The 26,587-nt window shown below is 40.6% G+C and overlaps 2 protein-coding genes across 3 annotated transcripts in view; one reads left to right on the plus strand and one right to left on the minus strand.

Annotated features, from left to right (window-relative positions):
- The window catches only part of LOC103722587 (D-lactate dehydrogenase [cytochrome], mitochondrial), a 75,758-nt gene extending 55,897 nt beyond the window's left edge, over positions 1–19,861 (minus strand). The window contains exons 1-6 of one of the 2 annotated variants that reach the window (XM_039117739.2): positions 19,429–19,861; positions 19,254–19,347; positions 17,424–17,524; positions 7,688–7,736; positions 7,392–7,484; positions 3,506–3,620 (exon numbers count right to left, since the gene is read on the minus strand). In XM_039117739.2, coding sequence (XP_038973667.1) covers positions 3,506–3,620; positions 7,392–7,484; positions 7,688–7,736; positions 17,424–17,524; positions 19,254–19,347; positions 19,429–19,673 — 697 coding nt within the window. In that variant the 5' untranslated portion in view covers positions 19,674–19,861. The remainder of the gene's footprint in view (positions 1–3,505; positions 3,621–7,391; positions 7,485–7,687; positions 7,737–17,423; positions 17,525–19,253; positions 19,348–19,428) is intronic. The other variant, XM_088721076.1, reaches the window with a different exon arrangement.
- LOC149768537 (uncharacterized) lies at positions 10,217–12,246 on the plus strand. Its single transcript, XM_089930485.1, has one exon. It carries the CDS (start codon positions 10,361–10,363, stop codon positions 12,098–12,100), a length of 1,740 nt encoding a protein of 579 aa, XP_089786611.1. The 5' UTR covers positions 10,217–10,360; the 3' UTR covers positions 12,101–12,246.
- Positions 19,862–26,587: the final 6,726 nt, after the last annotated feature.

Consider the following 26,587-nt stretch of genomic DNA (forward strand, 5'->3'; position numbering starts at 1 on the left):
TCAGCTATTATGGCAGCTATAGCGGTTTGCTATATCATGAGGAATGGCAACTTCATATAGTGCCTAGGCCTATAGCACCCAACTTGGTCTACCATATGACTATAGAAGATCGATGTATTCCCAAAGAGAAAAATTAGATCCATAACATCTATGTTAGCTTTTCTGCATGAATCCGTCCAAAGCTACTTGCTTTCTAGATGATCCCTCTAGAGGAGGGGGATTATACTAAATCCATTTAGTCTAGTTACTTCGTTCCCTATTTCCACTCGCAGGATCCTGAGAAAATAATTGGTTTCTACTGAGCTGAAACAATATGCTGATGGTTCTAGTAAACCAAAACCATCGTTTTATAGCTATTTGGCTTCAATTTCCCATTTACAAAAAAATTGAAGATCTAGTTACAATTGGAAATAAACTTTTGTATCTTCATCCATAGATTCTTTACTCATACTCATTCAATTGGAAGAGTTAATCCAATTCAAAAAAATTATGCTTCGTGACTCCATATCCATAATCCAATCTTTTTTATTCAATTTCTAATTGGCCTTTGGATACAAATCGTGAGAATGTATATTCTTCCTCAAATATGCTATTGAGAGGTAAAGGATTAAACCTTTTTAAGAAATAAAGTTTTTGAACCGAGAGAAAATTGGTACAAAACTGAACTTTAAATCGGTATAAGCCTCGTACCAAGGCGTACCACCCCATGCTGAGGTATACCGGCCTATATCAAGGCATACAGAGGTGCACCAAGGTACGTAACGGCTCGTACTGAAGTGTATCAAACCGAACTGAACCAATAAGGCACCGATATGGTACCCGATATCAAGATTGCAAATCTTGGCATCTGATATAGTAAGTGAAAAGCCGCTACAACGGCCACAATGCTATTGCTTTAGTAGGTGCTATGCTCCAATGCTGATTGGGCATATTCTAATTGAACCATTTCAGCAATTAAGCAATATTTTGACCAATTTAGGGGTCCATTTACAAAATGGCTGGTTCATTTATGTGGTGCCCTAACCGAACAAAGAGTAGAAAGAAGTGAAGCGAAGAACAAAGGCATCCCTCCAAGCATTGTGTCACCAAAACTCCAACACCATGTGCTCCATAGTTGGCACACCACCTTCGCCAAAGAGAAAGAGAGGAAGGCTTCAAAGCAAGTAAGATGTACACAAGGAAGAGAGCTAGATCTAAGGATGTTGGAGATACAATAGCTGCTTCAATTTTACAGCCATAGAAACCAAAGAATCAAAAGATGAGATTGTGTCCGAGTCATCTAAGTCAAGTGAGGACTTTGTTGAAATGTTGGATTCCTCTAGTTGTGATATAAAGAAGCAAACCTCCTAGAAGTGGCGAATGATGATCGATCATTAAGATAATCAATCATCATTTGTCATTTAACTTTCTTGTCTGGACTCTAGTGAAGTCTATTAGCTGTTGATAATGATGTTTTGTTTGGTACATTATGTTATACGAATATGATTATGGAAATCTTTGAGTGATGTTACTATATTTGGTGCATGATGCTATTTGTCACTACATTGTAGACCTTTATATTATATGAATGTTGATAGTATACTATGATGTTAGATTGGCAGATGTTCTACAGCTTGTCCTTGATTTGTTTTTGCATTATGTTCATGTAAAGTATTGATTTTGCATACTTATTAAGGAAAAAATTCACATGTTTTAACAGCCTGCTTTGGGTTCATAATGCCCATTGTAGCATCTGCTATCCACTATCCACTATGAAACTCTCCCAGTCGCTCCATGCTTGCTATCTGCTTTTTAATATAATGGAGTTGATGGGACTTTCAGCTCTCTTAATAGTTCTTTTTCAACTTATATTTATGGTCAATCTAAATGTAGCTTGCAAATCTTTTTGATAGATTAGCTCCAATCAAGGTCTGCCTACCAACCGTACCACCTTGTATTGACCATACCATACTGTATTGGTAAGGTACTAGTATAGTGCTCAGCAAGGTCCGCCGTACCAGTACCGATCGGCGTACCGGTGGCCGGCCGGACCGGTACGGTACCGGTCCGGTACGTACTGGCTGGTACCGGTTCCGTACCGGCCGGTACGCGGTAGTTTCAAAAACCACAGCGCGCGGCGCTGTAGTTCTATAAAAAAAAAAAAATCGTACCGGTGCGAACCGGCCGGTACGGGCTCCGAACCGGCCGGTTCGGATAAAAAACCGGAAAATACCGGTTTTTTATCCGTTCCGGTACCGGTCCACGGCCGGACCGGTACGGCATTCCATGGTGCTCAGTTTCGGTTCCATATAAAAGCCAAATCAGTCCGTACTAGTCCGAACCAAGTGAAACCACCCCGTACCAATCTATACAAACCCGTACCACACGGTACTGAACCATACCACCTAGTTTCGGACAGTACCATGGTATGGAGTGCATACCATATCATACCAACCGTACCATACCAAACAAGTGGCATACCAATATTGTTTCAAATACCAAGTTTGCAGACCTTGGCTCCACTATAGTACATAAACTACCAAGCATTGGTTTTATAGGATAAGGTACCAATATTGTTCTGAACACCAAGTTTGCAGACCTTGGCTCCACTATAGTACTACCAAGCATTGGTTTAATAGGATAATGAACACAGAACAATCAATTTTCAACTCAAGATTCGCTTTTGACATTAATGGAAGAAAATGTCAAATTTATAACCAGGAAGTGATCATATATGTATACACTTGTGTCAGGGAGGGATGATGGATAAACAAAAAATTTGTTAGAACACAGAATTATAATCTAAAACAAATTTTATAAGTGTTTCCAACATGTCTTTGATTTATCATCACCATGGGTTCCTCATCTAATATTAAATTGTAGCAAAGAGCAGGAAACACTTAAAGAAGTGTAGTCTAGTTATTCCTTGACTTGATTACTGATATGGTATTAGTGAGGGCATTGATTTTAGTGGACCTCAATGCTATATAAATGACCATTCCCTAGCATAAGAAATATGCATGACAGCATTTTTGTAAATTGTGTGTTAAATCTCAACTGGAGATCTAGGACTTGAATTGATATCATTTTATTGTTTCCTCCTAAATCATTATCAATGTTTTATATGTATCTTTTGAAAAAGGTACACCTTATTATTCATTTGTTCAACAAGCATGTAGTCAGATATCACATTCCCACAGCTTGGGAGCTCACAGTTTCATGTTCTATTTCATTCCCCGATGGAGATTCTTTTCCCCTTTTCCATGCTTTGATACCAAGTAGCAATGCAGTAGAAATTAATTAAGAAAAAAAAGGATTACAGATGAAAGGACAAAACAGCTACTCTGGTTCATCATATAAAAACAAGCGAACAATCCAGAAAAGTAATAGAAATTCAGATCAAACTACAAGCTGCTTCCATATCAAATATTAAATAATCACCAATATAAAAGCTCCCTATTTGATAGAACTTGATAAGAAACTGCATCATAGGAGAACAGGAATGCAACGATAAACATTTACTAGCCTGGATCAAGTGGAAAAAAGAGACCATAGGGCTTCAAATACTCATTAAGTTCAATCCATCCAATCCCTGGTTCAACAACTACATCCATGTCCTCAACATGCAATGACTTGACTTTCTGCAGTAGACAAGATCAAAAGGTTATCATTAGATAGAAAAGCAATTTTCTTGGTAGAGGACAAGAGGTACTTAGTTTGACAAAAAGTGAATAACTGGCTAGCATAAAGGCAAAAAGATGGGGAAAGCACATGGGCACGGTCAAACCAAAAGAACAAATAATTATATATATCAAAAAGAGAAATCATATTGAGTCACAAATTCCAGGAAAACACCACCTATGCAGATGCACTTCTAGAAGCTCTACAAATATTAGAAATCCATCTATAGAGCTAGGTTTCATAAATATGCCACAGCTAAATTCAGCAGCCAGCGATGTCCAAACACTCATCAAGAAAGTATAGTCTCCTAGGAATTTTCTTTACATGCACCTTAAAATGTTTCCAAATTTTTAAATTTCAATGAATTATGATTCTCGATAATTTTTTTCAAGCCCATGAAATACGAATGCAAGGTTTAATACAAGGACCAGGACAACAATAACCTTACCGGTACCTTACTGATATGGTACAGTACAATATTGAGACACAGTATACCTATTGGCACACATAGCAAAAGGCATATAATGCGCACCCATATGGTACCATATCTAGAAGTGTTTGGTACCAGCATGGTAACTTACTGATAGACTAGGTTACATGCAAGACACACCGGCTTGACCCATGACTGAGGAAATAGGACTCATGATTGAGGAAACAGGACACTACAAATTTCCTTACATCTGACAAGGTTCATCCAAAATCTACATTTCAAGACAGGGAAAATCACTTGATTGAAGAGTAAGATGTATTCCCGTAATCAAAATTTTTTCTTCGGTATTGGAACCTCCATATTAGTACACTTCTACACTTTTATTATTCTTATATATTCAATGATTCCTAAAAATTCCATGCAATACTGTACTCAAAATGCCAGGTGAATTTTCAAGAATAATAGTTTTACTTGATAGGCATAGTTAGAGTAAGCACGATATATTAAGTGTAGTAACAAGATCAATGCATTATGAACACTAGAATGCAATACCAAATCCACCCTCTCCCTGAAAATATATTGTCTTAATTTTCTTTATTTTAGTACAAAATATTCCATTAAAGTTCAAATGGTAGGAACTTCGCATCAACCAGCCCTTTCTTTTAGTTCACGAAAAGCAAATGATATGTCTACGAATATGCAAGCTTCGCCATCTCGATACCAGATTCCGTACTGGTGCCACACTAGCACTGTGTCGGTATGGTACAATACGGAGTCTTTCTGGCATACTGAGGGTCGGTATACCTTCCGTACCGAATCAGTATGGTACGTCCCATACTGCTCGGTTCTAGCCGGTACAACAAACTATGAGAATATGTTTATAGTATCTAACCAGTATATTTCCTGACATCAACCTCTGCATAAGCAAAGGAACTACAACTAGTAAGAAATGTACTTTCAGGAGCAGTTAAGAAAACAATTTGGCAATTCCTTAAATCATACCAAACATTTGTCTGCCAAACAATTCAAATGGCTGATTATAAATTTTGAGAACATCAGATTAATCCTACGATTAGGTAATAACAATACTCAAGAAGTTTAAATTCACCAAAATCCTTAAGCAAGAAAAATCTACTGCAATATGATTCCATCTTCAAAAACCATCATAGTTGTGTGGAGCAAAGCTTTAAGTCACAATCAGAATTGCTCTATGTCAGGCATGTTGGCTTGTACAGGTGATTTATGGAGTCCTAAGTTGAACAGAGGAACCGTATCCCCTCCGTACCGAGCCATCCTGGTTGGTATCAAACTATCAATTGCTATTGATTGGTAACAAGAGGGATGGGGATCAAAACCAGCTGTACAGACCAATATCTACCGAGATAGGCAACAAAGGCACCCACCCCCTCTCCCTTTTTTGTTGTTGGCATTCAAATAAGGATAGGAAGAAAGGGGAAGGGAGAAAGAGAGGGGAAAGGGGGAGAAAATTCGAAAATTTAAAAAAAATGAAGCACAGGAAAACATCAAACCCTCATATAACCTTGACTTATGACCTAGACAAACATAAAAAAAAAAACATCAATTGCTAAGGTGAACAGAGGAACCCTATCCCCTCTGATCCTGGTTGGCATCAAACTATCAATTGCTATTGACTGGTAACAAGAGGAATGGGGATCAAAACCAGCAGTATGCACCAATATCTACCGAGATAGGCAACAAAGGCACCCACCCCCTCTCCCTTTTTTGTTGTTGGCATTCAAACAAGGATAGGAAGAAAGGGGAAGGGAGAAAGAGAGGGGAAAAGGGGAGAAAATTTGAAAATTAAAAAAAAATGAAGCATAGGAAAAACATCAAAACCTCATATAGCCTTGACTTATGACCTAGACAAACATAAAAAAAAAAAAAACTAAGCAATGATAAAGAACATCAAAAGGAAGAAAAATAAAATGTATTGGTGTCCCAGTGCATGCATCAGGATATAAATGCATACAAAGTGCCAGTACCCTACCATCCCAATATCAAACCGACCCAATCCCCAATTTTTACAAGCACCAAGACAGGGACTTTGATGTAGACAACATTAAGATGCCTAGATAAGCTGTTTTGATGATAAACAATTAATGGTAAACGGTAGCAAGAGGTTCGCATGAGAGAGTGAAATGTTTCAGATCAAGGAAACTTTGGCTCGTGTGAATATAAAAATGTTGAGATACTGGAAATTACATTTGATAATGATTCTACTATCCTAATTTTAAGGAATTCAATGGTCTGAAAGCTCCAGATATTTCACGGGTATTTTATCCAGATATTTCACTGTCTAATTTTTCTCTACAGCTGCTGCCTCTCTTCAAAAATCAGTTGCATGGGTATTTTATCCATGGAATAGTTTGTGCAGGCATCCAAACAGGCCCTAAATTGCTTAGGAGGCCAAGGATCCTTCATCTTGTAGCAACATAAGTATTCCCCATTATAGAGCATTGAAACTTAGAAACCTCTTCCATTATCCATATCAACATTTTCCTACAGACCAAGGCTTTTCAAAAAAGCATCCAATACTAAATAACATAAGGTCAACTAGATGAGGACATCCAAATGGATCATGCTTTTGGTGTTATACCAACTCTAGTAAGATCATCCTAATAAATATTAATTGTTTATATTTACGAAAATAAAATGAATTTCAAAGATTACCAATTTGGCAACCGAAAGTATAATATTTTGCAATATGTGAGATAAGATCAACTAGTATGCAAAAGTGAAGCCACAAATTGACCCAACCCACGTAAAAGGAAAAAAACACAGAAATTGGGATACCTTTGCTTAAGACTTTTTTTTGGAGCCAAAAGCCCTATAAACAGAGTTGTCCACTAAAATTCATATTTTTCTTGACAAACTAAAAGATCTCCTACTTACTTTGTTGCAGGCCATCTCTAAGATAATCTACATACTTACCATTGATGCATACATAAGCAAAGAGGAAATTTAGGTTTTACATCCCCTATCTACAAGGATATCTTCTGTATTTCCAATCTCTCTACCAACTTAGCAACTACTGTCGTTAGATAAACTAACATGGATGAACATCCATCTCTTTCTTTAACATAATAAAAATATATGAAGGCATTCAACTTAGTGATACTTCTACACCCTAGTGAAATAATATTCCGCAAGTGTTAACATAACAATGTGATAATCATATAAATAAAATAAGCAATGATATGGCAACAAGACAGACAGTTATTTTGATAACTCACAAATTATAATTAGGATATGAAATAGACACTATGAGCTCAATGCATACTTTCATTAATGACATGTCAATACAAACACCTCCATGAGGAGCTAAAGTGTGGCCCTCAATTGACGTAGCTCCACCATATGGTACAATAGGAACCTGCTTCCAAAGCAAAATTACCAGGTAAGCATTCATTAGAAGCCAAACATGACCAAATATACAGAACAGGAATAAGGGTGTGAATCATGAGAATTTAACTGAACTTTTCGTACAAACTGAATCAGCATATAGATATTAGACGAGCACCATTTAAACTCAAAAGCCTGGTTACTTAAAAAGAAGTTTTATTAAAGAAGCAATACCTTGTATTTGTTACAAGATGTGACAATCTTCTGTACGTCATCATGTGACCTGTAATTACAAGAAATTGAATATTTTTTACTCAAACAAGAGCAAAATTAGATTGAAGTTCTGCTTAGATTTCAGGAGATACTGAAAACCTTTTACTGTAATCGGAGGTAAATTGGAGGATTTGTTCACAGTAGGTACTCAATTCTGATCATATCGTGTACCACCATATAAGATGTTTGAGAAATTTCCAAAATTTGGAAGAACTAAAGTGTATTATGTTCTTTTAGCGCATGCATAACTAGAATATTCAAGCAAGCAAAGGTGTAAGTCATAAAAACTTTAAATCAACCATCATGAAAAAGTGAAGAACATCGCGTCTTTCTTTCAGCAAAAGAGAAATAAGCATTTTCTTGTGATACATGAAACTAGTGTGCAGTAAATCTTGCAAAGAAAAGATTTTTTTTAACCCTCTTATTTGATTAACCCTCTTATTAAATCACGATCCTGCTTTTAGCCCTGTTGAGTCCAGTCTGAAGCAGTTTAGCAATAATTAAATTTGGAAGACATTGGGCTCAAGAACAAGTTTAAGCAAATCAACGATCATGACCCACCTCAAATCCAAAGCCAATTCCCAACCAATTGGTTATCCGCCTTCATATAAAATTTATAATAATAATAATAACTAAATATTCACGATTCACTGTTCATATGAACAGTGTCCAGTTAAAACACTGTTCATATGAACAGTGAAAAAAAACAAAAACAAAATGCCGAAAACACTGTTCATATGAATAGTGTTCGTGAAAACACTGTTCATGTGAACAGTGTTAGAGAAAAAAATAAATAATACATAATAAATAAATAAGTCATAAAAACTTTAAATCAACCATCATGAAAAAGTGAAGAACATCGCGTCTTTCTTTCAGCAAAAGAGAAATAAGCATTTTCTTGTGATACATGAAACTAGTGTGCAGTAAATCTTGCAAAGAAAAGATTTTTTTTAACCAATCTAAAGACAATTTTTAGAATGTAAAATTGACAGAAAACAATCTTCCAGCTATGTAGAACTTTACATACATTCCAACAAAAAAAGAAAAGACACCAGATGCTCCAACTTGAAGGAATGTTTAAACTGAGTAAATATATTAGCATTCTAAAACTTGTGCAAATTCTATCAAGGTCTAATATACATGTGCCATTTGTATGTAACAAATATCCCAAGTTAAATAGAGGAGAATTCACGACCCTTTTCAATTCTTCCTTTTCCTTTTGTATCATCCTACTTCCGTTCAATCCCATAAACTTTCATAGCATGAAGCTTCCAAGTTTTGAAAGGCCATATTCAAGCAACAGGATAGGTTTACCATGGCAAAAAATTTGGTTATGTGGAATAGCAACACTTTTTTATGCTTTGAATGCAGAACTCAGAAAGCCATATTCAACTTCGCCCACATAGCAGTGGGACAACCGTCAGCCACCCCCTTTTGATACCACCATCATTTAACCATATCAACCTTAGCTTGAAATTTAAAGAAACCACAAAACATCTCGAAACCAATGATGACTCAACCAAGTTGAACTAAATTAATAAAAATACTTATTTTTAAGGGAAAAGATATAGTAAGACCGTCCAACTTTTCTCGAGAAACTAAGGTCTGCCATACTGCCATGTACCATCCGATACGGAGCGTACCGTACCGAAAGAAAATCAGTACAAAACACACATTCAAGTTGGTAAGAGCCTCGTACCCAGGGTCTGCTGAACCGACCTGTACCGGTCGGTTCAGCCCGAACCGGACCGGTACCGACTGGAACCGGTCCGGTTCCAGTGTGTAAATCGGTTCCGACCCAATATGGGTCGGAACCGAATGTTTCGAGCACCATACCGGTGCGAACCGAGCTGGTTCGCACCGGTACATGCTCGAACCGGTGCACCGGTACCGGTTCGGTGCTGGAAATGAGGTGCCAGCGCTGTGGCACTATGATAGTGCCACAGCGCTGGCCAGAGGCACTTTCAAAGTGCCGTTTTGTGCGGCACTTTGAGCTTTCAAAGTGCCGTTTTGCGCGGCACTTTGAAAGCGGCGCTTTTAAATTGCCGCTTTGTGCGGCAATGCGACCAAAAGTGCCGCTTTGTGCGGCACTTCGAAAGTGCCGCGCTGTGGCTCACAGTGGCACTTTTCAAAGTGCCACAGTGACCCAACGGTTGGCTATAAAAGCCGACCGAATGCTGAAGGCTGAAGCCAAATCCATCAGCTTAAGTGAAGGAAAGGCAAAGAGAAAGGAGGAGGAAAAGAAGAGAAAGGCAAAGACAAAGGCATGAAAAAAAATTAGAAAGGTCGGAGAGCGTCGTTTTTCTTGAAGAAAAATCCAGCAAAAACAAAATAAGGTAAAATTCCCCTACATTGTTTTTTTAATATTTCATTTAAATTGCTTAAAAAAATTAAGTCAAAAATTGCCAAAAATTAGGAAATGATTCAATGATTCCATTTCGTTTTGAAATTTTTATATGTTGTTGATATATAATTTAATTTAATTGCCAAAAATTAGGAAATGATTCAATGATTCAATGACATTAACTGTTTTTTTACAGAATTTATATAATTTATAATTTAATTAATAAATTTAAAAATTAATTTTTAATTACAAAAAAATAAAAATTGAAAAAAATTAATGTGGTCGTAGGAATGGAGCCATCAAGGAGAGGGCAACCCCAAGAGCGTAATATTGGCTGGGAGCATGGGAAGATGCTCGGTGAACGTCACCAGTTTCAGTGCAATTATTGCCACAAGTGCTTCAAAGGAGGAGGAGTAACCAGATTAAAGCAGCACTTAGCCGGTAATTCTCGTGAGATATCTGCATGCTCGGAGTGCCCACCGACCATCCGTCAGCTGATGAGGAAAAACCTCGTTGAGATCAAAGCAGCCAAGGAGAGGGCTGCCAAGCAGAAAGCGGAGGTGGAACGCCAAGCTGCAGAAGCACCTTCCTATCACTTGATGGAGTCACAGGAGGTCGAGGGTCCAGATGAGGAGGCACAGATCCAGGCTGCCATGCGGGCGAGTCTGGATGATCGATGGCAGCAGGAGGAGTTGGCGAGGCATCAGGCTCGATTTGGGCCCTCGTTTTTTGAGTCGGGCGCCGGTTCTGGTGGAAGCAGACAAGATCCAGAGTTTCAAAGGACAACATCAGTCAGGAAGGGCGAGGGCAGAGGACGTAGCCGGATTGCATCTATCCTGGGTGGTTTTGGTAGCCGAAAGAAGTCTTCCGGAGGGATTCCACCAGGTGCGTCAATCCATGATGTAGATCCGCATGCCTTTCCCAGAAGAGATTCGAAGCAGCAAAGAGTAGACACAATGTGGAAGAAGGAGAAGAAGAAGGATATGTGGCGAGCTATTGGATCCTGGTTCCACTTCAGCCACATTCCAGCAAATGCTGCAGACAATACATACTACAAGTCTGCCATTTCTGCCATACAGACTGCCGGTCCCGGTGTTGATCCTCCAGGTCCGAGGGACATTTACGGTGAGCTTCTTGACAACAATAAGGAGGAGCTAGAGAATTGGATTGGTTCATATAAAAGCAAGTGGCCCACATATGGGCTCACTCTGATGTGTGATGGTTGGACCGGTCCGACAAAGCGGGCCATCATCAACTTTCTGACATACTGTGATACGAAGACCTTCTTCCACAAGTCAGTTGATGCTTCGAATAAGGTGCACAACGCCTCATACATCCTCAGACTTATGGAGGAGGTGATTGATCAGATTGGAGAGAAGAATATCGTGCAGGTCGTCACTGATAACGGACCGCAATATAAGTTGGCCGGGCAGGTCTTGATGGAGCGGCGACCACAAATTTTCTGGACCCCATGTGCTGCACATTGCATCGACCTCATCCTGATGGATATTGGAAAGATCCGTAGGGTGCAACATACGGTGGAGATAGCCCAACGCATCACCAGGTATATTTATAGCCATACTTGGGTTCTTTCATTAATGAGAAGGTATGCAGGGGAAGAAATTCTTAGACCAGGAGTCACACGGTTTGCTACGAATTACATTGCACTTGATAGCCTTATCGAGAAGAAAGGAGCCCTACGTCAGATGTTTGTTAGTCCCGAGTGGCAGGAAAGTAGATATGCCCAGGCCGGCACTGAAGGAAGCAGGATGGAAAACTTGGTAAGCAGGCAGTCATTCTGGCAGCGGGCCAATGCGATAGTCAAGGCTATCAAACCATTATATGAAATGCTGCGGGCCGTGGATAGCGAGAGGTATCCCCAGATGGGCTTTTTGTATCACATGATGGAGAAGGCAAAGGCTCAGATCATGGAGGCAGATGTAGCCCATGCCCAGGAGTACATCGACATCATTGAGCGGCGGTGGGGAGCCCAAATGGATAGGGAATTGCATCTAGTAGGTAAGCGATAATATTGATAATTATATTGATTGATATATTTGTATAGTTATACTAAGATGGTGTCATCTATGTGCAGCATACTATCTGAATCCCCGGTTTCAGTACGAGAGTGGAATTGGTATGGATGATGAACTTCTTCATGCTCTGCGTAATGTTATTTATAAGATGGAGCCTGATCCAGAAGTCGCCGCGTTATGTATAGAAGAGGTAACTATGATTTAGTAACATATGTAAATATATCAGATCTTATATTATTGACATACTACAACAAGCTTCTTTCCACAGACCAAATTATTTAGAGAGGGTAGCCACAGCTTTGGACAGCGACCAGCTGTCGTGAGCAAGACAACTATGAATCCAGGTACAATACAAATCTGCAAGACATTTTTGCATCTGAATTATCTTCAACTATGAGGCCATCATATATATAAAATGTAATTATTTTCAATATTTTTGCAGCTGAATGGTGGATTCATTTTGGCGGATCCGCAAAAAATCTTAAGCGGATAGCTATCCGGATTCTCTCCCAAACGGTCTCCTCGACTGGCTGTGAGCGCAACTGGTCCACCTTCGGCCTCATCCACAGCAAACAAAGGAAACGTTTGACACAAAAGCGCCTCAACGACTTAGTTTATGTGCACTACAATCTACGGTTGAGGCTAAAATGCATTCAAGAAGAAGTGGAGCTCAAGTATGCAGATCCCATCTATAGAACTTTTACAGATGATGATGATAATCCTATGCTCGACTGGCTTGCGGCCCAGCAGCAGGAGCCCGAGCTTGATGAGCCGGGATCGCCTCGACGACCAGCCAGTATCATAGCCACCAAGGCTATGGTCGATCCACAGCAATGGGCTGAGCGCAACATTCCACGCACTCCTACAGCTGATATGACGTGGTTAGAGGGGAGCCAGTCACCGCATGACTGGTCCGATGCTCCCGTTATGATCCTCTCATGCGAGGACGAGGACGAGGACGCTCTACTACCCAGTCGACTCGATCAGGAGGGCGTCAATCCCAACAAACAAGAAAAGGAAAGGAAAGGGCCCCAATGGAGAGTGTCGAGGAGGAGACTTGGACCAGCAGCGATGAAGATTCTGGTGGTGATGGATCTACTAGCCATGGAGGAAGTGGAGGACAGTATGGTACTAGTTATGAGACACAGCCGGAGGGAGATTTTCGATAAACCGGTGAGTCTCAGTTTACACATGCTACATAAGATACGGACCACGGTAGGCCGTCTGATATAGGCCGGTCAGATACCATTGCATATCGAAGAAGAGCTCCTCGAGGTCGTTCAAGACGCCAGGATGCAGCTGCAGATGACCTTCCATATGGAGTCGAATCCATTGATGTATCAAGTTTCGAGTCTTCCTATTATCCGCGGCCTCAACCAGCCTATGGATATGGTGCATCAGAGTCATCTTCCGGTAGCTACTATCCTGTGCAACCCGGAGGATCTTACGGATCGGATTTTAGTGCCGGCATATTCGGATGGGCCCCTTATCAAGACACCTCTCAGAGCCAGAGCTTCAGCGAGAGATCCGAGAGTTCTTATGATCCAACGCGCATTCCTCGAGGATTGAGCATACAAGACTACAATGCCGCTTGGTTAGAGGGATGGGTTGATCTGCCTCCATATTATGCTGATGATCCAGATATTGACGAGAAGCATCGCCATTCGACCCGATTTTAGATATTCGAGAGTGATTTAAACGTATGTAATTGATTGTATCTTAATTTGAAAATTTTTTATGTTCTTCATCTCATTATTTGAATCATTTGGAAGTAATAAGTTGCATCATCTAGTTTTAACCTTAAACCTAAACATAAAAACATCCAAAAAACTTCAAAAAAAAAACGACGATGGGGTCGCTAAATGTACCCTATCGGTACGGTATCGGTTCGGCTCGGTTCGGCAACGGTACCGTACCGATACGGAGCCGACCGGTACGTCGGTACGATCGGTACCGCGAACCTTGCTCGTACCACTCATACCGAGATGTACCACTCTATACTGAAGCGTACCGACCTATACCATGGCGTACTAAGATACATACTGGTTCGTACCGAGGCATATCAAGATGAAAATTGAGAAAATAGGTAAGAGCTATTCCGAAGCAGAGGTATACCAAACCAATAAGGTACCAATATGGTATCCGGTACCGAGATTGTGAACCTTGCAAGAAACGCTTTGCCCCCAAAATTTAAATTTTTTTCAATTAGCCCCTTGACAATTTTAAAATTTTGGGAGTAAGATGTTTCTTGAGTTAAGTTGGTGGGATCTTACTGTATTTTTCACAAATTATTAACAGAAAAAACTTTCATCAACATAATCACTAAATTCTTGAATGCAAGATTTTCTGTACCAATACCGACGCCTGCAAAAATCAGGTACCGATATGGTACCATACTGACACTCGGTATGGTCAAGCATACCAATTCTGAATCGGCTTACATTTTTTTTGTTTTCCAAACTCTTTGATATTTAATGATGTTTGAAGAATTTTTTGAGTGATTTGAACATTAATTTTGATGTTTTTTAGGTGTTTTGATGCTCTTTAATGTGTCATTTCTTTTTTCATGCTTCTTGTTTACAAAATGACCATAATTTTAATGGTAAAAGCAGTTAAAGAAAATAAATCATTATATTCATAACGAAAATCAATAAAATATAGAATACAAAGTCAATTTAAATACATATCAATATTTAAAATTTTGTGAAGTGGCGATGTCTCTCATAGATGTTGGGATTGTCTTCATATGCAATGGGCTCAACCCAATGCTTTATCCACATGGTCGCCTGCTCCTATAAGCTCATCGGACTGCCATAGGGTACATAGCTAAGATAGTCCCTATCCGTGTTGCAGATGGTGTCGCTTTAGGAGTTGTCTACTCGATACAGTGATTGTGGAGCGACACATCTGAATATGCCGGCATGAATTTCCGACCTGTAAAGTGCTCCAAGCTCATTTAGGTAGCTACTAGAGGGCGACATATCTGAAGCACCATATCAATAAGGAAAGTAGCCAGCCTATGGGTAATAGGATCCCATACAACATTCTGAACTTGATACGTCGATCCTACCCCATGTGCTATGTCATCTTTAGCAACCTCGCATTCACAACTTCAAGGACCCCATCTTCTGCATGCAATCATATCCTCACCGCCTATTGGTCATGTACTATGGTCCCTATCCTATGTGGCATGAGTGAACCTTGACTCCTCGATGAATCGAAGACCACCTTAATATCCTCCTTGGCCATGAAATGCATATCCTGCTACTCTCATGTGATGATCAATGCACGTAATCATGTAAGGGCTCCTGGCGTCCGATATGGAGATAATTCATATTTTCAATTACCCAATTGCCAAGACCCCAAAGTTCAATACAAAACAATCAAATTCTCTTATTTTATAATATAATCTAGAAAAAATGGGTTGTTACACAAGACATAGATAATTCATATGATAATTTCGTTGGACTCTACACCGACATTAGGTAATTGATATACACCAAAGTACAAACCAAAGCATAATGACTGGATGAACAAAAAGGTAATTTCTAGCCTAATTCAATCATATTATTATATTTGAAGCACCCAAAGAAATAGTCATTGAAAACAAAGAAATGGCCACCCTTAGCTGATCAAATCAACTTATCAACTAAAGATGGTCAAATATCACCAATCATCAAATCAACCAACCAAAATGGTGGTCATTATATGCGATGATGGCATCAGCCAAAAAGATGGTTGATTTTTACATTATTACGACAAATTGTCGAGGAACTTTCAATTCAAAGGCAGCTGACTATTGTCAACCATCAAAAACCAATTAAATATTAGATTTCTCATTATAAGTAAATATAGTCAATGATAACATGAAATTGGCTAATACATGAAGGTGGCGGATTTGTGTGAGATCTTGGTCAATTGCCAAACAAAATTGGATTATCTAGCTCAGAAATTATCTTAAGGAGTGACAAGAGGCAAAGTTTATCCCTGATTTCTGCATAACAATCAAAGCATGACATGTGTAAAATAAAATATAACACATCACTATTAATATCTAAGGGGTTGTCAAACGCTCCAGCCTATAACCTCCATACCAAAAAAACTTTTAGCATTTGTTCTTTTTCCTCATTCTTAGACATTCATAGGCAATCAAATATTATGTCATACAACACATAAGCTGAAGTGGTATAACAAGAAATGTTAAAGTCAACTGATTGCCATTTGAAGAACTTGAATAATGTCATACAACAGATAAGCTGAAGTGGTATAAACAAGCAATCCTTTAAAAGTCAATTGGTAGCCATGCAAGAAATTTAATGGAACTGTCCCACAAAATTTCTTTGTTATTGACTTTGACCTACTGAAATTGCATTATAGAAGTCAATAGAGTATTTTAATTACGTTAAGTTTGAGAAAATGAGATTTACTAATGCAACTAAAACACCTTTTTCCATTTCATAAGTCAACAAAGTGCAACACATATAATTATTGTTATGACAACTGAAGAAAATATGCCTTGAGTGTGTATCTATAAGTCTAGTTTGTCATATTTCACTCTGCATAAAACCAAATTTAATCATTAAATAATAACCTAACCAAAATGTGCAACTAAATCTCAAGCACATTATATTTAATTTTATGATTCACATTAAAGTTATTGGATAGAAGAAGGAATCATCATGTTCTGATCAAATGAATCATCAACTCTATACTAAAAGATTTTAACAGATGCATACAACTGAACTCAAAGAATGTGAAACCAATGACTGTTTTCAAGAGAAAATCCACTTACATTATCTTGGTTCAGTAAATTTCTCACTTTATGCTTTGTAGCAGAAAGCTTTTGAACATGATCCATCACCTCTCTTAGATAATAAAAGCAGCTTAGTGCAATTTAAAGATGACTGATTTTGCAATGCCTTGAGTACTCTACACTTTACATGCTGCTGCAACATTTTCCTTTGCCCTTAAACATATTAGAACTTATGCTGTGCAGTTCGCTTAAAGATGCAGTTCCTTTTTTAAATAGAATAATTCCTTTTAAACCTGTATAAAGATATAGAAGAATAGAGAAGAGAGAGAGAGATGCCAGAAGAGTCACTTTTGGAAAGGCCAATCATACTTTAAGGCATATGGCCATGCAGAGAACACATATCACATTAAAGTAACTATCAATTACAGAGTGGAGCTAGGTTTTGTAAATCATCGCATGCACCACAAACAGCCAATATGAAAGACTAAAATAAATCCCATTATGTATAAATAAAGTAGGCTGAAGAAGGGGAGGAATACAAGAAAATAAAAGCAAGAAATGCACCTTGGATAGACAACCACATCAGGAACATTTACAGCAGTATGGAAACTGTTTTGTGGCTTCCCATGGTAGAATCTCTCATCATAGTCCAGTGTGATGTTACCCTGTCCAATGATCCCAGCAAAGAAAGTTTATAATCTTTTATTAGAATTTATAGATTATTTTCCCAATTTTCAATCATATGGTGATTCCAATTTTTAAATTTATTTATATTTTGTTCTGAATTTGGCTTTTCTCTTACGGATGTCTTAAAGAGTTATATCTCTTAGGATATGGTGGATTTCCAAGGAACACCATTTCCATAAGATGCATCCTTAGAGGCATGGACCTCCTTGCCTCTCTTTATGAAGGTATGTGGCCTTTACGAGAGAGAGAAACATGGAGAGTCAGAAATAATTACGATTTAAGAGGACATGTGTAGGATATGTGTTAATTATATCAGCAAATGGTAAATAAAAAAATAAATAAAAGCATAAAACAAATACTAAATAGACAACGAAAAAGCCTACGAATGGCCCGGGCTATGGAGGCACATCTATGACATTGTCCTTTCAATCAAGGCCTACTGGACCTATACCGGAGCTCGTACTGGCCAATGGCTAGCTTGGTACAATACGGGTCCATACCGTACCATGCCGGAGCCTATTGAAACAAGGAGAGGGAGGGCAAGGGGAAGAAGGAGAGGGAAGAAGAGTAGAGAGAGAGGGGGAAAGGGAGAGGGAGAGGGGGAGAGGAGGAAGGAGGGGGGAGAGAGAGAGAGATAGAAAGAGAGAGGCAGAGGAGCTTCGAGCTGCTAAAAATTGTCACAAATTAAGCTCAATCAGACCTAATCTCAGCTCGATTACACCCCTAGCCTCTAGTCACTCCAAAAACTTTTAACAGTATGCAAAAAAGTGGAAGAGAGAATGTTCATTATTTCTAGGTTCTTTGCACACAGAACCACAACATCTAAGGGAAAATAGATTATTTTAGCCCCTGCGAGAGGCATTCCAATATATAGAAAGACATAAGATGCGTCCACTGTATATCAGCATCTGCTTGATTCCAAAAGGCATCAAAACTAAAAGAAATTGACAGCCATTGGTAGCTCCACTTGGTTCCAACAGTCAACCTCTTTTAAACTTCCAAAGTAAATACTATTTTCAACATGAAGAGAGATTCATGGAGTGATGCTTTTAAGGCATCCCCAAGAGAACAAGAAATGGGAAGGAGTACTCCTATAGGCCTATGATCCCTATTTTTAAGAGTATTTTCTATTTTTTTTCCTTCGCATCTGTTCTAAGGTTGGTTCACATTCACCATGGTGCCATCTTCTCAGAGTGCACCATAAAGCAGCCATGATGAGGTTCACCATATCTTTGAGAGTAGCCCGCTGCCTTTCTATTTGCATTAACACATGGGGAGACTCCCGTAACTTAGGACTTGTTTGGTATCATTGTTGTTTTTGCGTTCTTGCTTCTAGAAATTAGTGAAATACCATATGGAGATTTACAATGAAAATAGCATTTGCGCAAAACTCCTACTATTCTTGCTTCTATTTTCACTCCTTTAGAAAGCAAGAAGTCGTTGCTACCAGAAGATCTAAAGACATCACAAGAAAACAAAAATGGTTTTATCATATTTGTTGTTCAGTCTAGTTCATTTTTGTTCTTGGCTTTTTGAAAACAGAAACAGAAAATAAAAGCAAAAACAAAGGAGACTTCAAATTTTCTGATTTACGTAGAAAATGAGAAGCAAAATTTACTAAGAGAAGTAACATTTATCCAAAGAAAGCAAACCAATAATCTCCAATAGACAAACCATAAAGAATGCAAAAGGAATTCCTTATTTTACTTGTAAGAAAGATCTCAGCTCTTCAATGAACTCTTTCGGGAGCTCCTTGCGAGAACCTTGTACCACTAGCTCGGTGCTGTCCTTCCCTCCAATTCTACAACCGTCAAGAATAAACCATCACTACATATATTAATGAACAAATCGAGCAAGAAGAGAGGATTTAAGGATGTGAAACCGGTGGTCGAGGGCGGGATCGCAGAGGGATGGATGGGGACGGAGATCGAGAGCGAGGGCTCCAGCAGAAGCGGCGGCAACGGCGAGAGGGATTAGCGAGCGGGTCCACGAGAGGAGGCGCTCCTTGGCGTCGGATCCAGGAGCGAGGGCAGTGATGGCTGGAGAAGGAGAGAAGGGGTGGCGGGGGGCTCGATAGAAGAAGGGCCTGGAGGCGAGGCGAGAGAGCCAGGCGGAGAGGAAGCCCATGGTCGATGAGGAAGGGATGGGAGAGACTAGTCTGGAGAGCTCAGAGCTTCCTTGTTTTTGGTTGGCCTTATTGCCGCGATCCGTGGGAGTGACGTGGCGGCGGTAGTGGAGAGTAAAACGCAGGCACTAATAAAGCCAGCGAGGGGAGGAGCCTCGCTCTCTGGGACACGTGCTTTCTCAACGCGTTCATTGTCCTTTCGTGCCCCCCATTTTTCTTATTCCAGCCTATCTGGCTAGTTCTTGTGAGTGTTCAATGAGTTTGTCCCGGATTTTGTTGCACCAAGGTCAAAAATGGCCTACGGGTACGGGCGGCGACGGTCCCAAATAGGGCTGGAAGTGGGCTCGGGCCGGCCCGAAGCCCATCGGGTTGGGCCGCCCGCGGGCCGGGCTATGGGCCCGGCTCACTGCATTTCGGGCCGGGCTCGGGCTTAATCATTCAGCCCATTTTTATTTCGGGCCGGGCTCGGGTATTTGGTTGGCCCGGCCCGGGCCCGTCCAAGCCCGAGCCCATTTCCAGCCCGACGCGGGCCACCGATTGTCGAATGCCTTAGGCCCTTAGCCAGTTAGCCCGAATCGCGGCTGAGTTGCCATTGCCCATTAGGGATTTCAGATTTGCAGCCCGACGGATTTGCAGAGCAGGCCAGCAGAGGCGGCGCGGACGAGCGGCGGAGGCGACGAAGCGTGGTCCGCCTGGAGCTAGGGTTTCTCCGGTCGTCGTCGTCGTCGTCGTCGACCGGTCGTCGTCGTCGTCGACCGTCCAAGCTCGGCGAAGTGGTGAAGAGGAGTCCCGACCACCTATCATCGGCGAAGCTAGGTTTTGAGGTACGATTACATTTACGAATGAATCTTCTTCGTTTTGGTTGGGATCTTCTTCGTTTTGGTTGGGATTTGCCGAGGCGCTCTGCAGCCGAGCGGCGGAGGCGTGGAGCTAGGGTTTCTCCGCTTCTTGTCGGCTCGTCGCCGGTCGCCGGTCGCCGGTCGCTGGGACCTGGGTTGATTACACTTCGGCCGGCAGTTACTTTACCCATCATCATGATACTGACAAACAGAACAAGGTATCAGCAGATAATTTTGTCCCCCTTATGTAAAAACTGATTAAATCTTAAAGCTGAGGTGTTTGAGATGAAACCATTTACCTCGTTGGATGTATAATGAAATGTTAGATTATCTTGAAACACTGTGAGAGACAGAGAGATGCCTCAAGAATCCCACACTTGGCATACATATCAATCAGTGAGCTGATCACATATGCGTCCAACTTTATTTCAAGTTTCATAATGCAAGCATGGATCATCTTTCCTGTTTCTAAATCCTTTTGCATAGCACAAGACTTCAGAATGCTTGCCATAATGAACTCATCAAATTCTGTTCCTATGGACTGGAGGCATCTGAAGAGCTTAAGAGGGACCATATTACTGCTATAATCTGATGTCATGGAGATTGTGAGTGTAGCAGGTGATGGTAGTATTCCACGAAACCAAATCCTTGTAAACAGAGACTGCCTTGAAGTTTATTGGCAAACGGGCCGGCCCAAACGGGCTGGCCCAAATGGGACCGGGCCGGGCCCGGGCCGGGCTCGGGCCGGGCTCGGGCCTCTATCCTGTAAAATTGTTCGGGCCTTGGCCCGGCCCGAAGCCCGGAAAAAAATTTCGGGCCGGGCTTGGGTAGGGGTGTGGCCCGGCCCAGCCCGGCCCACTTCCAGCCCTAGTCCCAAAACATCAGCATTTGCAGGCATGATAGGGCTAAGGGCATGTGTTTGATATTACTTAAAGAAATTTTTTTGTAATTTTAAAAATAAAAATATGTTTAAAAAATATTAATAATATTATCAAAGAATGTATTTATAAGAAAAAAAAGTCAGAAAAATACTTTTACGAACAGCTAAAAAACTGAACTTCAGGCTTCTCCTTCTGTTCTAATAAAACAAATGCAATACCAAAAATATCCTAAACTTTAGAAAAAATCCCACTCAGCATATGATTGGTTGCTAGTTGGTCCAACCCCTAATATTTATAGAATTTTAATTATCATGAACCTTTTCATATATGGCAACATTGATTGCCATTTTTAGGCAAGAACCCATTTGTTTGCACCATGTCTTGATATAGCACATTTTTAGGCAAGAATCATCAGTTAAGAGTGTCAATGAAAGTTGGCCGATAGATAATATTTAAGAACGAAGACTAAACGTTTTGTTTACTAGAAGAAATTGAAGACAGATAACGTTGTACTAGATAAGAAGAGGGCGAAAAAGAACTCAGAAAAGATATCAACCTGGCAGAATTCATTCTAGAAGGTGGGCCCGAACATTGTCATTATTAAGGAGCTAAAGTTACATAAAATTAATCGGATATTTAAGCCCCAGGTTACATTTTATTATGCTTTAAATGGAGAGTGGCGAGTAATGAAGAATTGGAGTGATATTTTCAAATTTGAAATTAAAATTGATAACTAGCATAAGAAGTGGATTACCGGCCATAATTAACCAATGCATGCAGTGGACTAAATTCTAGACATTTTCAGACAGTTGTTAATCAAGAGAATGAAAAGTATAAAAGGAAAATGGGTAAAGAAAAGAGTTGACTCTTCGGACAATACATGAATTTGAATGAATCTTTTGTTTTTTTCAGTATTTTCTTCTTCATTATCTTTTAGCTTATCAAAAGTTTATCAGTAGATTAGGTAGCATTCTAGTAATTAAAAATTCTTGAAGGTTCAAGGCACTCAAACCCAACATCTTCTCCTCCTAATTCCGATAACAAACCAATGGCACATCCATGTAATTTCTCAATCCAATTGCAAGCTTGTTATCCCATCTTGTAGAAAAAGAGGGAAATAAGTTTTGGCATGCCTGATAGGACTAATTACTTGGAATACTATTGAAAAAAGAAGTGATGCACAAATCTCAAGCATTACTTAGTCTAAGAATCCTATGAAAAATATTGCTACCATGGAGGGATAGCATAAGCAAAACTATTGCAGAATAGTCCACTAATACGGCAATCTCCATATGCTGGTTCTGGAGCTCAATAGGAAATACCCCCATAAAGGGATCTTGGCCATGAAGGATAACCTCCTTATGTGGGATTGTTCCAATGGATAGTGACTCAGCTCTATGATGCTATCACATAGTTCAAGTATCATTTGGATAAAAGCCAGAAGGATCTTCTGAAAGCAGTAACAAGTCAAGTTGCTATAGTCATGAGGCTGTTTGTTAATCAGTAGGACTCTTCTTCGACTTAAATTGCTAAGCAAGTTGAGAGGCTAATTACAGTTTTGGCCGATAAGCATCTATTGCCACATTTATCTTCCAATACATCCGAATTGCACAAGTGCCAGAAAGAAATCTCCAAGTAGTTAGTAAACCACTGTTGCCCAAATAGACAACCCAAGAGGGGGGTGAATTGGGTTTTAAAATAATTTTGCAATTAAAACGTTTGTGGATGACTAATTAATACTGTTGCAAGATGATTAATTAGTTGCTATGTGCTGTGAGTGAAATGAGAGTAAGAGAGAGAGACACAAGCAATCACAAACACAATATTTTTATAGTGGTTCGGAGCTAACCCTTGCTCCTACGTCCACTCCCCAAGTCTCACTTGGGAATTCACTATAACCCCTCGGATTACAGCCGGTTGTTTTCCAAGCTCACAACCAAACTTGTTGTTTTACGAGGTCACAACGAACTCGGTCGGTTTTCCCAGGCTCACCGACTAGAACCACCCCGATTGTTTCTCCGGGATCACAATCGAACCCTTACACCGTTGGTTTCAACCTAGGCTCACCAACAAACCTATATACCCTTGATTCAATCCCCTGATTGAATCAAGTAAGGACAAGATGGAAAGAACAAAGACAAATAGAAAAACAGAGCTTCTAAAAAGCAGATATACAGCGATATTAATAAGAGTAAAGTTAAGAGCCCTCAAACACGTTTGAGTTGGAGAAGAGAAGGGCTTCTTGAACTTTGGGTCTCCTCTTGAAAATCTGGAAGACTTGAAGGCAGGAGGAGACTTCTTTTAATGCTGGGAAGAGTCGGTTGAATGGAGTTAATGGCCCTCTTCCTTCTTTTTCGTTGAAATCAGTTTGCCGAGAAAGGATGCTTGATTTCTTTGAGTGGAATGGTACTTCTCTGCCTTGCTACAGTCCTCTGTGGCTATTTAAGCCATCCTCCACAAAAACTAGCCGTTAGACACATTTTTCTGCCCGTTCTGCACACTCTGCACATCCTGACAATGTGTCCGTTGGGGTCGGAGTCGACTCGCGCGATCTGGAGTCGACTCGGCTGTAACAGGAGTCGACTCATGCTTTTCTGGAGTCGGCTCGGCAACTGTTTCGAATTTGAATTAAAGTGACCTCCTCGACTGGGAGTCGACTCAACTTAACCCGGAGTCGACTCGCCAAAAACTGGAGCTGACTTGGCATTCTTGGAGTCGGCTCATCCCATGGAATTCATGGAGCTATTTTTCAACTTGGCCCACTCGAGTCGACTCGACAGTCCTGGGAGTCGACTCGGCGCTCAGAGCCCGAACTCCCTATCTTCTGTCTTTTGGCGTAGCGCTGCCTTGGAGTCGACTCGAGCTGTCTTGGAGTCGACTCGGCTCTCAAAGACAACAATTTGGTCTTCTGTCTTTTTGGGGTCGCGTTGTCTCGGAGTCGACTCGCGCATTGCGGGAGTCGACTCGAATCTCAGTGTCCCAAAACTGCTCTCTGACTTTTGCCTTGAATACAACTGAGAGTCGACTCTCGCTTTCTTTGGAGTCGACCTGCCAACCATCGGAGTCGACTCGCGTTCCTCAGGAGTCGACTCGGCTCTCAGGGTCGAAACTTGCTCTCTGACTTTTTGTCTGTAACTCCCTGGAGTCGACTCAAACTACTCCGGAGTCGACTCGGTAAGCATCGGAGTCGACTCGCGCACTTCAGGAGTCGACTCGCTGACAGGTTTTAAATTGTGTCTTTCTGTTCATCTGTCTGTTCTCAGTCGGAGTCGACTCGTAATGTTCCGGAGTCGACTCGAGCCCGTGCCAGTGCTTCTGATACGCTTGGAGTCGACTCGAGTCTCAGACTTTGGTTCAAACTGACTTCTTAACTTATCCAAAATATCTTGAACCAAATCTAGAAACACTTAGACAAGATTTTCACTGAAACACTCGATTGAATTCATTAGTAAACAAAAGATATACTCAAATGTTTTGAGCTCATCAAAATCAAATAGGGTTATAATCAATCACTCCACAATCTCCCCCTTTTTGATGATGACAAAACATTGAGTATATGTAAAGTGAATTGCTCAATAAACAAGAAAATGAAATCTATAAATGAATTCAAGTGTCTGGTTTTTTAATTTATCCAAACTTGAAAGATGTGAAACAATAAATTTTGGAGTTAAAGCTCCCCCTTTCATTTGGAATTATATAAGCCTTCATATCATGCAATCAATTGTTTGGCTTATATATATTTAATGATTTTGCTTAAAAAATTTAGATTCTCCCCCTCAACATATGCATTCAACTTTGTTTTGATTCTCTGAATTTTCTTTTAGTGCATTGAAATTTTTGAATTGAAATTTTTGGTTTTTAGAGGAAAAATCTGTCAATTTGTTTTAAGAGTTTTTTTTTTGATTTTCATTTTGATTCCTTTTCCATATCTATTAAATATTTCTCCCCCTTTTTGTCATCATATCAAAAAGGAGGCAAGCAGAACACACAAGCAAGTAGAGATCAATGTGCACAATATTGAAGAAAAGCTGTCTACTCATTGTATTGATGTATATGTAAGTACATTTGTGAATACAATAAGTAAAGCAGTAAATACATGTCAAGATAAACAAAATAAACTAGGGCTTCCTCGAGGAGGATGCGGTTCCCTTGGGCAGTCTGGACTGTTGTTCCATGAATAGGGTGACCGCAGTGGTGACGTGCTCTAACTGTCTGATAATGGCCGAGGTGGCCCTGCTGTGTATCGTGGAGAGCTCAGTCACTGTCTCCTGGAGTGTGTCCAGCTTGGCGATGAGCACATTCGCCAAGCGCTCGACCCCCTGACTAGTGGTGCCCATATCCTGTCGGATGCTATCTCGCAACTTTCGTGTGTTGCTTGTGATATCGCTCATGTTTGAGAATTGGGCTTGTACCAGGCTTCTGACATTGTAGATTTCTTTCCGCACATGGGCCGTCATCTCGGTCACGGCTGACAGGGAAGGAACCAATGCAGAAGAGGGTGCAGGGGAGGGAGCAGTCGCTGGACCTCGGAGCTCCCTCAGCAGGTCGTCCTGAAGATCCCTCACTATCTCCTGCCGCAACTCCCGGAGCTGCTCAGGAGAAATGCGAACCTCCATGGGCTGAGTAGGTGGAGCTGAGGAGGAGGGTCCGGCTGAAGTGGTGGGAGCTGAGGTGGAGGGAAAGGTAGGGAAGTCAGAATCAGGGTCAGGACTGGGGGAGTGTCTGGAAGTATGTGTGGAGGTAGATGATTTCCTAACCCAGGTTCCCTCTACCTTACGAAACCCCATCCTGTGTAGGGTTCCCGGACGCATGCGATCTGTCCATCGCAATGCGCGAGAGGGTTCCCCCTCAGGAATAGAAATCTCGGCCTTCCTAAAGATAAGTGTGTATAGTATGCCATAGGGGAGGGTGAGCCTAGGTCTATCTAGTGGCTCACATAGATATCTATAAATGAGTTTCGGGAAGTTGATTGGGGTGTCCTGGAGGATGTAGAACATAAGGGCTAGGTCCCTCTCAGAAACAAAATCGAAGCGGCCAGTCTTCGGAAAGAGGGTCCTAGAGATGATGCTAAGGAGGAGCCGCATCTCAACAGAAAGTGAGCTAGCGGACACCTCATCTAAGGGGGACTGGGGTGGATATCCTAGAATGGCCGTAAGGGCCTCAGTCCTATTCTCGGGGTGTGTGGGAGCTACCCCT

This window comes from Phoenix dactylifera, chromosome 1 (assembly GCF_051530095.1).
Source record: "Phoenix dactylifera cultivar Ajwa chromosome 1, Ajwa_hap1_PhDact_Kaust_v1.1, whole genome shotgun sequence".
Classification (NCBI taxonomy): domain Eukaryota; kingdom Viridiplantae; phylum Streptophyta; class Magnoliopsida; order Arecales; family Arecaceae; genus Phoenix; species Phoenix dactylifera.

Excerpts from the sequence above, each read along its gene's own strand:
- LOC149768537 (XM_089930485.1), top strand. The coding sequence starts at position 10,361 with ATGGAGCCATCAAGGAGAGGGCAACCCCAAGAGCGTAATATTGGCTGG.